The sequence below is a fragment of the Montipora foliosa genome, chromosome 3 (genome assembly GCF_036669935.1).
Source record: "Montipora foliosa isolate CH-2021 chromosome 3, ASM3666993v2, whole genome shotgun sequence".
Classification (NCBI taxonomy): Eukaryota; Metazoa; Cnidaria; class Anthozoa; order Scleractinia; family Acroporidae; genus Montipora; species Montipora foliosa.
The window spans coordinates 39,168,393-39,183,392 of NC_090871.1; the positions used below are offsets into that span (position 1 = coordinate 39,168,393).

General features: G+C 38.7%; 1 protein-coding gene across 1 annotated transcript in view; it reads right to left on the reverse strand.

Annotated features, from left to right (window-relative positions):
- Window positions 1-15,000, reverse strand: part of LOC137997412 (exosome complex component 10-like) — a 48,005-nt gene that overhangs the window by 31,926 nt on the left and 1,079 nt on the right. Inside the window, exons 2-9 of the mRNA XM_068843385.1 lie at window positions 7,027-7,163; window positions 5,941-6,070; window positions 5,611-5,730; window positions 5,221-5,380; window positions 4,427-4,538; window positions 3,024-3,099; window positions 1,354-1,464; window positions 188-331 (exon numbers count right to left, since the gene is read on the reverse strand). Of these exons, the coding sequence (XP_068699486.1) occupies window positions 188-331; window positions 1,354-1,464; window positions 3,024-3,099; window positions 4,427-4,538; window positions 5,221-5,380; window positions 5,611-5,730; window positions 5,941-6,070; window positions 7,027-7,163 (990 nt within the window). The remainder of the gene's footprint in view (window positions 1-187; window positions 332-1,353; window positions 1,465-3,023; window positions 3,100-4,426; window positions 4,539-5,220; window positions 5,381-5,610; window positions 5,731-5,940; window positions 6,071-7,026; window positions 7,164-15,000) is intronic.

Sequence of the window (15,000 nt, forward strand, 5' to 3'; positions counted from 1 at the left end):
TTCAAGTTACCAAGAGCTAGTGAGATTCCACTCTGCATGCATAGTACATGTAAGAGAAATGTGTATTCACTAAGACAGATGAATTAGTTGTAAACATGTTCATTATTTTGCTCAAAACTGCATTTGTAAAGGATAACGTTTTTATATTCCAATGACAAGAAAAACTTTTGTAAGTTGATATCTGTACCTTGAGTATGCTGGGATTGGTAAATGAATCATTAAGAATGTGTAGTTCAGCTCGTAGCTCCAGAGTATCAATAAGATAATCCCGATCTCTTGTGGATATCTGCATCAAGCAACAGAACCCTTGAAATGACCTGTATGAATGGGCCTGAAAATGAATATTATCATCCTTTAAAATCATGCATAAAATATTGGTAAGCGTGGACTTGCTTTTATTTTCAATTGAAATACTCGCATAAAGAACACTTGTAAAATAATTCAAGTACAATTATACTGTAACATAAATATAGTTTACGTCATAGAAAGTGCAGCGTACGGGGTTTTATGCACGAGTTGTTTGTGTCAAAAACCCGAACGAGCGAGGAACGAGCGAGTGAGGGTTTTTGACACAAACAACGAGTGAATAAAACCCCGTACGCCGCTCTTTCTATGTCGTGAACTGTTTATTACACATAACATGAGAATTTTCATTAAAATAGTTTTCTGAACGCGAATTAGAAACAAAAACTCACTAACAATAGAACCAAATGCAAATTTAATTTAATTCAATAACAAAGTACGATTTGCACGATTTGCATGAGATGCACGAGTGATTGGCATGGAAACACCTTTATGCTATTGTTGATTGGTTATACTTCCACATGTGAAATAGCTTTACGCCATTCTGATTGGCTGTATAGGCCTTTTTCACATGTGTAGCTTGAATCCACAATAAGTTCAACTTTAACCTGCCACTCACTTTCCAGGAATAAAAACTTATGTGTGTTGGGTGTGCTGCCAAAATTGACATTGAGATAGAAGCATCTAAAGACAAAATAAAGGTTTTTTTTTAAAATGCTAGATACCTAAGAGGATACAAGACAACTGACAGAGTCGTTCCTTTAGCATAATTATAAACAGTAAAAACTGGAGATAAATCCAATCATAGAATGCCATATTCTGCAAAATATTTATTGATTCTACAAATAAGTGTGAAGGAAAGGTGGAAATTAATATCAAAAATACTGTAAGCAAAACAGTTTATTAAATACTGTAAGCCAAAGAAATGAGTCATGAATGAAGCATGACAGTACATTATGTACATTTTAAGGTGTGATAGATAATGTGGTTGCATACATTTACTGCCCTATATATATGCATGCAGCATGCAAACATACAATTCAGCTGTACCTCCAAGTCAACTGCAAATTCACTGACAGCAGAGAGATGTTGGCTCAGCTCTTGGAGCTGTTCCTGTGTTTCTACAAAGGTGTATGGTGTCTTCTCTAATTCCTCATAAAGCTAAAAAAAATTCAATTGAAATTATGTACTACATCACAGTACATCAAGCCCCATCTTACTTACTAAGAGCAGTGTGAACTGGCCAAATTTTGAAGCATTAAGCCTTCCACAGCCATTACATGTATAAACCAAAGCATGCCATTACTTCATTACTGAAAGTGCTATACAAAGTTTATTATAATTATAACATGACTCTGAAACACACAGTGCAAACCATAGTTACACGCTTGTTGGGATCTGTTTGTGAAGCATGTACAGATAAATGCGGTTTTGTTCTTTACTCCGCCCTTGCCTCCCCCAAACCACAGTTGTTTTCTAGTTGGGTATATGGCTCAAAAGTGCTTTTCCTTTTGAAGATAATGCAATCACATGAGAATGCCTTTTTTCTTGCAAGAAGTTTGTCCAAAACTGCAGGTCCCATCAAAGCAAGGAAGCCAACCAGAGCAACAAAAATGAAGCACAACAGGCCCGTGTAAAATGCCAATATGCACACAGTTTTAGTTGAAAGGCACTCAACAAAAAATCAGTGGCTGTTTTTGATTACATTTGTTCAACCTGCTGAAAACAAGTTAAGGTAATTCCCTTGAAATTGTTCTACTATCAAACTTTTTTGGAAACTTGGCATAATTAACATTCATGATATGAACATTAAAAAAATGCAATAAAAAAATGGGGTCACCGTGCTTGTTTACGTGTCAGCAGGCTCTTAAAATGGGGTATTTTTACTGTTTTCGCGTTAAAAATTCGAATCACCTTCACACAGAGTTAAGTCTTGGTTACTTCAGAGACACAAAATTTTATTCTGAAAATAAAGCTTCTTTTATTTACATAAGCAGTATTGCTTCATTTACGCCATCTTTGATTCCTTGGTGGTGTGAATAGTGCACTTTTTGAGACAATTCCGTGGTTAGCTTGAAGTCGTCGCCTTGGGTAAAATATACCCAGTACGGAACAGTTTTCCAAAAAAAATTCATGTTCTACTATCAAACTTTTTTTCTTCTTCAAATATGTTCTTTATGAGACTGTTCTTCGCAAATACCTGAAAAAAAAATCGGGGGTCACCGTGCTCGTTTGAGAGAAAAGGAGCATTTATTTCGCTATCGGGTTTAGTTTGAGCGAAATCTCTTACGTTTTGTATGCACACGTGCTCATGTGCGCGCTAATGACGCGAAAATCGTGCGAAGTAGGGATGCGCAATGCAATACTAAGGAATTACCTTAATCACATGTACGTAATGTGCGAATTCAACAGAAAGATCACAATCGTCCAACTCTTGAGGTTGACCATTGAATTCTGCAAAGTTTGGAAATAGCAGCTGCTTTATTATTCATCAGTGTTACAAATTCTTGCCGATTTTGGGCCTGATTTTGTTGAAACTCAAGCACACTTTCAACAGACCTGTTTATGTTTGTGAGTTGTGCACATGCAGTGGGCCTATTGTCACAACCCGGTGACATAGTGTGTACCACAAAAACCCCAAAAGCCATGTCCTCGCTTTTCAAAAAAGCCACACTATAATATACAACCTCAATTTAGAACTCCCTAGCCTCCATACTTACTTGTTCTGTGCGTTGCTTCAACTGATTCTCTGAAGGCACAAAAATGTCAAGTTCATACTGATAGGGATGGGCTGTGCTGTCAACAATCATCATAAATCAATCAATTAGATTAATCATTAATTAATCAATTTACAAATTGATCACATAACCAGTGATCAATCAACATCACATGTTCTCTGTTTGCTCATGTAATTTAGCCAAGCCTAAAAGCAGAGCTCCCGTCTCTAACCCCAGAAAGCAAATTATACACTCTTTTTTTAAATTAAAATGTCTCATTTTGGAGCTGAGGCTGAATGGTCTTACATAATTTGGCATTGTGAGGCTGAAAACATTCTTAAAGATGTTCTTAATTTTACATGGTATAGTTTTTTATAACTGAAATCTTGCTAGGGAACCTATCAAAGTGCTTGCTTTGATGGTGTTGAAGTTTAATAATTTTTGTAACGATTATAAATAAGAACTGCTCATAAACTGAGATGTGTGTCATGCAATAAGAAAATCATTATGTTATACTAAACAGGCCCTTAAGTATTTGGGTTAATTTACACCAAAAGAAAGACATTCTCAATCAAGAACAGCCTGAGGAATGTTCTTAATATTTTCTTATAATTTTGGTAAATCTAAGTGTCAAAGTTCTTACAAAAAAGGTTCTTATAAAAAAAAAATGTGTATAGTGTTTATGGAAATAGTTATGGGCAATTCCACACGAGTGGTGTTACAAGCAAGATTTTTCAAAAGATGTATTAGCTGGAATTATACCCTGTACTACAAAGTGGACATGTTATGGTGCTCAGAAAATAAAATTCCACTTTGCTGGCGACAATGGGCTACTCAGGAAGGGGGAGGGGGGGGGGGGGGGATCCTCAAATTCTAGGGGTTTTTTTGGTTACCAAGTATTATGCATAATACTCAATTTTGACTGGATAAAATCAATCTTGGAAAATGTAAAGGACTCCAAACACTCTTATTAGAAAAACCCCACACTACCTGAAAGCTAATCGTTGTAAATAAATGTTTTGTCTCTCACTCTATTTCTCTCAGCTTTACCTTGATTTTCAATGAAATTTTGTCTTCTTCTTCTCCCTCGGCTTCTCTCAAGGATTCCTGCTCTTTATCCTATACTTTATCCCGTTGCTCGTTACTACTGTGATTTCCTGCCACAAAAATGCTGGTTGCCAATGCAACGTTCCCGCCAAAAAAAATTGCCCGAACACTCCCACCCAGAGGCTGTCCTGCCTCCCCACCTCCACCCCAACAGTCTGTACGGGCCGACATACATTGTACATGTACGTGAGGTCATAACCAAAATTCCTCATATGGATAGATTTCCCAAAAAATCTTACCCATGGTGCTCCGATGGTGCACATCATGGGCCTGAGCTCCACTATGACAGTCATTCTTACCTGTTGACTGTAGGTCCACTTTGAATTCCTTCCATCCTTGCTTGATGTACAAAATCAGCAATAACTGATGGCACATCTAAATGTTCTGGTTGAATGCTGGTACTTGTGGCAACTAGTCAGATGAAAATTTATCAGAGACACGAGTAAAGCTATTAGGAAAATAGGCTCTACAGCTGTATGTACAATGTACATCCAACACAGAAGAAAACTGAAGAATTTTTCAGAATCTGGATTGCCATTTTAAACACAAGAGTTTGCTTTATATCTAATACTTTTTAATCCATGTTCCAAAAAACAGCTGTTGGGTCATGTAGAAACATGCTTAGATTTTTATCTTAGGTGGCTGAATAATCTTGTTTCAATATATCAAAAAACAACACCCTACTCCCTCTATTCAAACTTGACATGACCAGTCATAAACATCACTGTTGCACCACTTGAAAAACTGTCTGGAGTGGGGTGGGGTGAACATGACTGTCTCCACACTTTTTTAACTCATTGAGCCCTGAGAGTGACACTTAATAGATCGTACTCTGTCTAACACAAGACGATTTTACTCATCAATGGGGGGTGTCCTAGGGTGTTTGAGGTGTGAATGGGTTAAACTCAGTAAAAAGCCCCACTAACCCATTGACCCTTGAGAGTGACACTTACGATGTAACAGATTTTACTCTGTCAAACACCAGACAATTTTACTCGTTAATGGGGGCCATCCTAGGGTGTTTAAGGTGTTTGTGGATTAAGGAGAATGAACAAGTACATTTTCAAGGAATTAGGCATGATTCCAAGCTTACTAGTTTGCAGAGGTCTCAGTGCATTTGGTTTGCTTTTTAAGATTGGAATGAAAGGGGTATTGCTGTTGTCTATTTTGTCTTTGAACTTCAGTTGAGGCCGCTGAATGTTTTTGGCCATGAGAAAACGAAAACTGGTCTCATTTTTTCCTGTAGCACCCTTCTGAAAAACGCAAAAAAGAAATGGAAATATTATTTTTAATAATACATGTAGTTTACTCAATGTAACATGAAACAGTTTCTATCAATACAATGCATCAATATTGAAAAAAAATCTGTCTATCACATACATTACAGTACGTAAGGCTGCGCAACTACATCATAACATACATGTGTACATGTATATGTTGTAGTTTAAAACCAATTGTAGTTCAGTTGCTATACTAAGTGTACCTTTTGCCTGTTCCAGCTGGACACCACTGGTGTTCCTTGTTGCCCTGGTGCACCAGCTACTGTAGACAATGCTGCTTTATTTGATTTGGTGAGGCCTGCTGCTTCATCAAGGCTTGTATCCTAAAAGAAACAAAAGACAGAGAGACATCTACAGGAGAACATTGTACAACTGTGCACCAGTCACTGCTACATGTAGTTGACGATGCCTTACTGGTTCCACACAATTTAGCTAAGAGACCACAGAAAAGGAGAAAAATAATGTAAAGAGATCATACCTACATGTATAAATGTAATGAGACCTTAGAAGATGCCACTAGAAACAAGACTTACCACGCCTTCAAGGATAATGTCATTCCCTTCCACAAGACTGTCAAGCAACTCGTCACCGTCAGGTTCAACATCAAAATTGTCACTTGGCCACTGACAGTGCACTCTCCAATGACGTAAAAGATTACCAATGCTGTGAAAAGATGTACATGTAATCTTCCAGTTAAAAAGAAACTTGTTATAACACAGTACATCTGAATAGGCGATAATTCCTTTCATGTGCTGATTAATTTTCATGAAAATTCTCAACACAAACAAAATACATTTTTGTTTAGTACATGTACACCAGAACTTTGTGCAGGCAAAAGCAAGGGTTTTGCAATTGTCTCTATCCTCTCACACTGTCCTAAGTTTCCAGTCTACTAAAAGGTGAGAGTTTTTGAGTCGATGTAGAGGTTCTTAACCCATTGACTCCTGAAACCACTCCTATTGATGAGTAAAATCGTCTGATGTGAAAACTGACTCCAAGGGGTCAATGGCTGAAAGGAGACATCATGTTTGAGTGCATGTAGAGGTTGTCAAGGAAACCACAATCAAAAGCAAAATAATACCCTTTTAGGTTGAGATAAAACACGTGTAAATGTATATTTTGTACATTAGTCCAAAGGTCTGCGTGTAATGTACAAGTATAGTGGACTTTTAGTATCAGTTCAAATTGGGGATCAACTAATGCGTAGTTTCCGTGAATAGGTGATGTCTATTGACATTCCATATGTACAATGTATAGGAATTAGAAGAAAGGTGAACAAAATTAGCGGTATTTGTCTATTTCTGGTGGAACATTTTGAATCATGAGCTGACGCGAGCACCTTTTAGAATTGCGTGTGCGGCTTACATGCCTGTGCTCAGCTGAAAACCCTTTCGAGCCTCCTCAAGTAACTGATTTGAGAAGCTCTCAAAAAATATCATTATCAAGTCAACTAGTAAAGGTGTTGTAAGCTTCAGTGCAAGCTGTCCTGATATATGACCCATCCAAGGCTTGTCTCATTCCAATGCATATGGACAAGATTACAATGTATCCGTAGGTTATTGACAGAATAATAAATACCGCAAATCTTTTTTTTATGCTAAGGTCAAATAATAGCTTACTTGCTGAGAAGTCGTGCTCCCTGGGCTGATCTAAATTCTCTGAAGTCAGAGAAGCTGTAGTAAAAATCATGGTCCTCGCCTGCAGCTGGTAGATTACTGCATGATTTGATGGCTTCAACAATAGCACCCAGAGATTCCTAAAATACAATAAAATACATTGTTTCTTCACTGCTACAACTACTGTACCCTCTACTACTACATGTACGACTACTCCTTCATCTTATTATTATTATTACTATTCTTATTATTATATAGCAGTGTAAAATTATGTATGCTAAATGATAGCCAAGGCAACGTAGGGCGCTGTTGCGTAACCTTAAGGCCAACAGGAAATAAGAAAATTAAAATGAAAAACTAATTGTATAAACTAATACATGAAAATGTCTTCTAAGTAGAGCTTGAAAAAAGAACTTTCAAATCTACATTGTACGTGTCTGAGATATCACATTAAAATACTTAGAAAAATTTATGCTCTACTAGTGTCTTACATGTATCTTACGTCATTATTTTGAAGTGGCGGCCAATGTGTAAACTTGAAGCTAACACCGACTTCTGCATTTTTATCAAGACTTCTTCACTCTTCCTTTCCACTAGGACCCTAAAAGTTCTCTCAAGTCCTCTGGAGTATCCTCCCAATACATCTAGGATGTTGTTGTGCTGGCCTATGCGGTACAATGTATTCTTTGAACTGTTGTTTTAGTTCGAGCCGCAAGGGAGCACACTTCTCTGTCTTATCCTGTTCTTTCGCAGCTCTGTTGTCCACCCATGGGCAACTCATCTCTAATATGGTGACATTCTTCCCCTTGTGGTCCACAACTCTGGTCTGGTGGTCTGCGTACAGCTGGACATCCCAAAAAGCTTGTGCATTTATGCTTTCGTAGACAGGTTCTGGCTCGATCGGCGAGCACCAAGGTGGTACAGTGTCCATGAGTTCTAGATCATGGAGCATCTCAAAGAAAAGAATCTTCAGCACAGAATTATGCCTATGGAGATATTTGCTCTGTGCAAGCGCAGAACATCCAGCCAGAATATGTGTTACCGACTCTTACACTTTGCCGCAGAGCATGCGTTGCACGTCACACTAGGTAGCAATTCTTGTCTTTTTACTCTGACAGATTTGTGTATTGAGTATCTGCTCATACAGCTCATACAGGGTAGGTACTGGCAATCACTTGTGTTGGAAAGGACTTCCACCCACTAAGCCAGTCAACATACCTGTTACTCAGCTCGGGGTCACTCCATCTTGAGGCGATCAGCTTCCCTTGCCAACTCTGACTTCGCACGTCCTCCTTCAGCTTCTTTTGTTGAGCTCGCTTCAACTGCTGTTTGATCTTTGTACCTGGGATCTCATTTCCATCTTCACTACAGCATGTAGTGGGTGCACCAAATTTAGGGTTATTCCAAGCTCTTGGCCATACTTACAGTATTATTACATCATTACATACTAATTATTATTATTATTAGATTTGATTCTCTCCAGTTGTTCCACTGGGTAATGTTTATTGTGTCTCAGCCACTTCCCGTAGCTTAGAGACACAACACTTTCCGTAACAGGTCAGCAGTTCCAAGGATGGCCGATAATTGTACACTTCCAAGGAAGTCAGGTACATCGACAATCTTGGACAAAACTCTTGGGAAAAATTCTAGCTTAAGCATGATTTGACATGCACCTACAAAATATATTGGTCCTTCCCCCCCTCTCTCCAAACCAATGTTGACAATGTGATGCAAAATATACTGTGCAAGCCTTTGCCTGTTTTTTAACCAACATTGGAATGGGGGAGGAGGTAAAGTGGAAAGAATTTAATCTTTATCACACAGACAAATTAGCGCGTTACATTTTCCCAACGAGTTTTGTCCAAGATTGTAGCTTGCCAAACCAGGTCTTTGCACCTTTTGATATGCTTCCAAGAGCACCAATCACGATAGGTATTATTGTGACTTTCGAGGCTCCATGAATCCTTCTGATTTCAAATGCTACACGTAGTTCCTGGTACTTTTCAACCTTCTCCTCTTCCAATCAGTTCTGGTGATGTTCTGGTTTGCTGGTACAGCTATGTCAACAAGTGTCCATTTCTGTGTGTCTTTATGCACTAGAGTAATAACTGGCGGCTTGTGTTTCAGCACTTTGTCTGTGTAGATAGTCATGTCCCAGGTACAGTAATCGTCACTTCTCCATTTTCTGCGGTTGGCAAGGGTTGATGGTCATATCACTTACCATTACACTCTATCCCATACTTCCTGCACATCTCCCAGTGTACCTGCAGAGCCACCTTGTTGCGGCACTTCCTATACTCTCCCTGGGCAAGCTTCTTGCATCCACTGAAAATGTGTCGTACTGTTTCAGTGGCATCTCCACACAATCTACACAGTGGTGTCTCTGAGGTCTTATCTATGCTTACTTGATTGAGTTTCTTCTTAAAGCTTGTTCCTGAGGAGCCAGAATCAAACCTTCTGTCTCCTTTTTTAAGAATCCATTCCTGAACCATCTCCAAGACTCCTCTCCAGCTTCATCTGATATTTGTTGGACAAACGCAGCATGTACAGCTTTGTCCTTCCAGTTTTTAACTTTCTCATCTTTCATCCTCCTCTCATAGTCCTGCAGACTTTCTTCTTCAACAATCACTTTCTCCTTCAACGCAGCTTGAAGCATCCACTCTGTGCTCTCTCTTAGGTAGCCATGAAGGGATTTGCTATCCCTTCTTGCACACTCCTCGATGCCGATCAGTCCTCTTCCCCCTTCCTTTCTCGGCAGGTACAGCCTCGCAACATTACTCCTGGTGTGCAGACAGCCATTCATTGCCAAGATCTTCCTAGTTCTTTCATCCATGTTGGCTACCTCCTCCACTGTCCAGTCCACAATCCCCACACTGTAGCATACTACACCTACAGCCCAGGTATTGATGCCATCGATCAAATTTCCTCCATTGAGTTTTGATCTACACAGCTTCTTGACTCTTCTGATATACTCCGATGTTATCTTGCCTTTCATCTTGGTGTTGAGAGTCTGGTCCAACTGTAAGATGCCAAGGTATTTGTAGCCTTCCTCTTCTATTTCACCGATAAGCTGGTTGTCAGGTAGTTCTATTCCGCTACCGTAAACTTGTCTTCCCCTTCTCATTTCCAGGACAGCACACTTGTCTAGCCCAATTATAGGTATTATTATCATTATTATTATTATTATTTCCACCTTCACAGGATGATCTTAACCGCTATAAAAAACATGTTTTGCTAACCGTACATGGTTGACCAGAAGTATGAGAAAAGAACGGATGCCACAGTAAATCAAGAAGCAGACTGAGATATTCCCAGTTATACACCAAACATCTTCGTTCAGCATGTCGCTGACAACGTTGATCACAATATACGAACACTGGAACAGCCCGGAACCTTTCATGGCATGGGAATAATTGCTACTATGACTCCTGGTATGCAGTGTAGGAAAAAAGTCCGAAAAAAGAAATACAAGTAGAAGAAATAGCCACCGCAGGACACATAGACACCTGCGTGTGCTGACACTGTACAGGTGCTATATGTGACCCTGTTTGGGAAAACCAGGCTTAATGAAAACTGCGTTGAACCGTTGTTCCATTTCAACACATTTTGGAATGTCCGCATGCATTACAGATCATTTACAATGCATTTTAAAACATTGACAAAGTTCCTGAACAAAAACGAAAATGCATTGAAGATCATTTTAAATTCATTTTCAATCATTTGCAATGCGTTTTCAAACATTCACAATGCATTTCAGAGAAAAAGTATCGCAATGAAAAACAATCCAACAGAACACAAGAACCTTGGAAATGTCAGTGTAATCAATATATACAATGTGTACTCATTGAGCAGCAAATGCTCTGAAAATAAAAATACTATTGAGCTTCAGAAATTTGATATTTTACAACTTTTAAGTTACCCACGAAAACCACTAACGACTGACATGCAGTCATTCAAACCATTGTCGCGAACAAACTCTTGCAGTCCTTCATTTCTGCGGCATTGTTCCCACTTATGTAAGATGTTCATAAAATTTCTTCTAATAAAAATCTATCACACCTTGCTCTCAAACTGATATTAATTTGAATTTAGCTGATCCTGTGAATGCGGACTGAAACGACTCCAAGTGACACTGTTAATCCGTCAAGAGTACCAGATCTGAAAGGGTTCGAATCTCCCTATTCACCAAAACAAATGATGTGGATTTCTCAAGACATGACATTTTCTCCAGATCGGAAGAAAAATTGCAAAAAACTTGAAATTTTTGTGATGAAAAATTTTTGTTTTCGTAACAGTGTTGGCACTTAAGACATGCGAATTATTTTTGTGACGACAAATGTCGTTTGCTGTTGACAGGTATCTGTCAAGGAATAATAGACAGCATCTGTGAAGTTTGGGGGCACTTGGGAAAATTTTGGTGTGTCAAAAACATTGTTCCCATTGAAAACGGTATTGCGTTGACAATTTTTTTTGCAAAACAAACAGATTTTGCATAGTGTGAACTGGGTGTAATTCTTCTTTTGCACCAGATGTGATTTGACAAAAATGAAAGTTCATATCCTGCAAGCAATCTTTTGGGCACATGTCCACATCAACTGCCCAGAGCACTTCGGAATTATCACCGTTTTGAAAAAACATCTAAATACAGCTTCATTCGTAGCCCCATTAGTAATTTCATTGGGAAGATGCAAAGCAAACCAGATCAACTTGACAGAGCAAAATGACTGCGTAAACACTGTGGCATTTTGTTATATTGTTTACCTTATCTTTTCTTACAAGAATTCTTTTAGTACAGGTTTTTCACTTTCACAGCACTTACTGAGAACAAGCAACTTGAATCTTGTCTTGCCAAAGCAAAATAAAATGTAGACAAGAACCAATTTGATTGCTCCTGACTGGTCTTTGTTTGCATTCTGTTGGCAGATAATATACCCATACTTGGCATACCTATAAATACGATACGTTGAAGTGTGACAGTCATTTGGGCGCCGAAGCATGAAAACCTTTATTCCGATCGTTGCAGCTAAAGAATCTGATATTACTTTTCAGGCGACTTGAAAGTCATTGAAGAATAAATCGAAAGGAAATAATGTAACAGCTGCCAAAGAATGCGTTAAATGGCCATAAAAATGAGCAGCAGGCTGATGCTCAAGGTAATCGTTGTGATGACGAACGCTGACTTTATATTATCTGTCACTCCAAAGATGAAACAACCCTGATAGTATAATCCTGAATGTATTTCATTTTTGTAAGCAAGCTTTGTGAAGCGTTTCCAATGCATTGCTGATGCACTGAAAAACATTTCAAGAGCATTCTTGAACATTTAAGAACATTGGCTGTGTTTCATGAATTCATTGCGGAACATTGAAAATGGGTTGTGAATAGTTGTAAAGCCTTGCAATGCATTTAAAATTCATTGAAACGCATTTCAACGCTGTAAGCCTGGTTTTCCCAAATAGGGTCGCATATAAAGAGCTGAAGGATCTTAAGGTAACAGCCGCAACAGGCTAACCTTGAGTTCCTTTGCAGGATAAGCATGCCACTTTTCCATTCTCCACGACATGCTATGGTCTGGGACAATGCAAAGAGTCCAGCCTGCAGTACTACTACCTAGAAAACACGCCATGATGTAGAACTAGCCTCACAGTCTGCTACTATCGTTCAGGTATAGTATGTAAACAGATAGACCTGGTTTTATCGAGTCATTGATAATGAGATCCTTTAGTAAATCCAACAGAAATAACTGGTTGATTATTAGACACTGCTTAGTAATTATTTTGCTGTCCCGGAGTATGTTAACAATTTTGCAAAAAATACATTGTATGTGACATTCATCTTGTTACTTTTCTTTTAAGGAACCATACACTGATGTTGAACGTGTCACAGAGACTGCACTTATCCTCCTGGCTTCGCATGCGCACCCCACAGAGACTGCACATACCACCCTGGTGCCTTATACTGACCCCACAGACTAAGTATAGCTTGGGAGCTGAGTTGTCACATCAGCAGCAATATCCCACAAGACGACATTCCTTCACAGAGGCAACTTAATGACGTCCAAGTGGATTGAAGAAACGAAAGTGTTGAAGAAGACATTAAAGGAGTACTCTGACGAAAAAAAACATGCTTTTTCAAAAAGTCTCAAATCCTTGAGTGAATGCCGCCAAAACGTTGTTTATGCTTTTCACATAATAAATTAAACTAATTTTCACCAACAGTTCATTGTTATTACGTTGAAATATTGGTTTTTCACAGCATCCGCCATTTTTTGTATGTCGCCAGCAAACTTATTTGAGAAAGTCTGGAGTGAGGATTGATGGTGTCACTTACATGTACTCAACATAATTTATAGCCCGCTGCTACTTGAGTAAACAATGGAAAATATGTCAGAAAGCGAAGCCTCATCTTTTATTGATCATGATTTATCGACTTCAGAGTTATCCTTTGACTTCGAAAACATTCTGAGTCACTTATCTGTGATCATGAAGATTTAGACTCGTGGCTACTGAGGAAAAAGCAGCCGTATATTTACAGGAAAGAGCTCAAGAATTATTATTGTGAGATTAGATGGTATGTTGTATTCGTGATTTTGTCTGTTTAGTATTGTTCCCTTCATTTGTCATTCGTTCTTTTTTCTATGTGCAAATGTATGTGTTGTTCTTCGGACTCAGTAACAAAGGCCAATGAAAGGCAAAGGAATGCTTCTGCTGTTACTAACGAAACTGACCAGTGCGTGGAAAAGCTAGAAGCAGTTGCAGATGACGGAGAACTGCAGTACCACTGATCTGCCTGGGTTTCAATCTTGTTGTCTAGACGAGCGGGTTTTAAAAATAGCCGCCATAGGATTAACCCTTTGACGTCCAAACCGGCCTAAACCGGCCAGACTTAATATTTTACTCTGTCTAACGCCAGACGATTTTACTTGTCAATGGGGAACCCCTGGGAGTCAATGGGTTAACAAACTGAAAGAACAAGCGATACACATCAATGTATGAGCAAAGCCAAACTGCGAAGTCTCAATATTAAAGTGCTCTATAATAACCTTAATTTGGATTGCACTTTTCAACTTTCCTTATCAGGAAATATTATTTTTCACATATTTTATAACGTTGCAAATAAGAACGATAATGGCAATAATTTTCCTCCTGAATAGATTTCTACAATCAGTTTCATTACACAGCTCTTACTGAGACTTCGCAGTTAGGCCTTGCTTAAACATTGATGTGTGTATTGCTTGTTCTTTTGCTTTCTTAATCCTATCACAGCTATTCCTCAAAGCCACTCATCTGGACAACAAGATTAAAACCCAGGCAGATCAATGGTAGTTCTCCATCATCTGCAACTGCTCCCTGCTTCCCCTGGCACCGATCAATTTTGCTGCAGCAGAAGCATTCCTCTGCCTTTGTTACAACATGTACCTTTTGACAAGAAATTTGAATTTTTACAAAAACGTACAAATGAAGGGAACAATGGGTAAACAGACAAAATCAAGACTCCAGCATACCATCTAATCTCACTTAATTCGAAACGATCTCAAAGCATTTCCTCTTGTTCTTCCTCTTGAGCTCTTTCCCGCCGATATGCGGCTGCTCTTTCCTCAGTAGCCACGAGTCTAAATCTTCATAATCACAGGTAAGTGAATCAGAATATTTTTCGAAGTCAAACGATAAATCATGATCAATAGAAGACGAAGCCTCGCTTTTAGACATGTTTTCCATTGTTTACTCAAGTAGCAGAAAGCTAATGAGTAAGCGACGTCATCAGTCCTCGCTCCAGGCTTCCTCGAATTTGTATGCAGGTGCTATGAAAAAATTATGTGAAAAGCGCATGCAACGTTTTGGCGGCATTTCCTCTAGGATTTGAGACTTTTTGAAAAATTGTGTATTTTCATCAGTCTGAGAGTACCCCTTTAAGGTGGAGGCAACCATGCTAAGACAACTTGAAGAAGGCAAATTCATGGTAGAAGAAGTTTGTTCT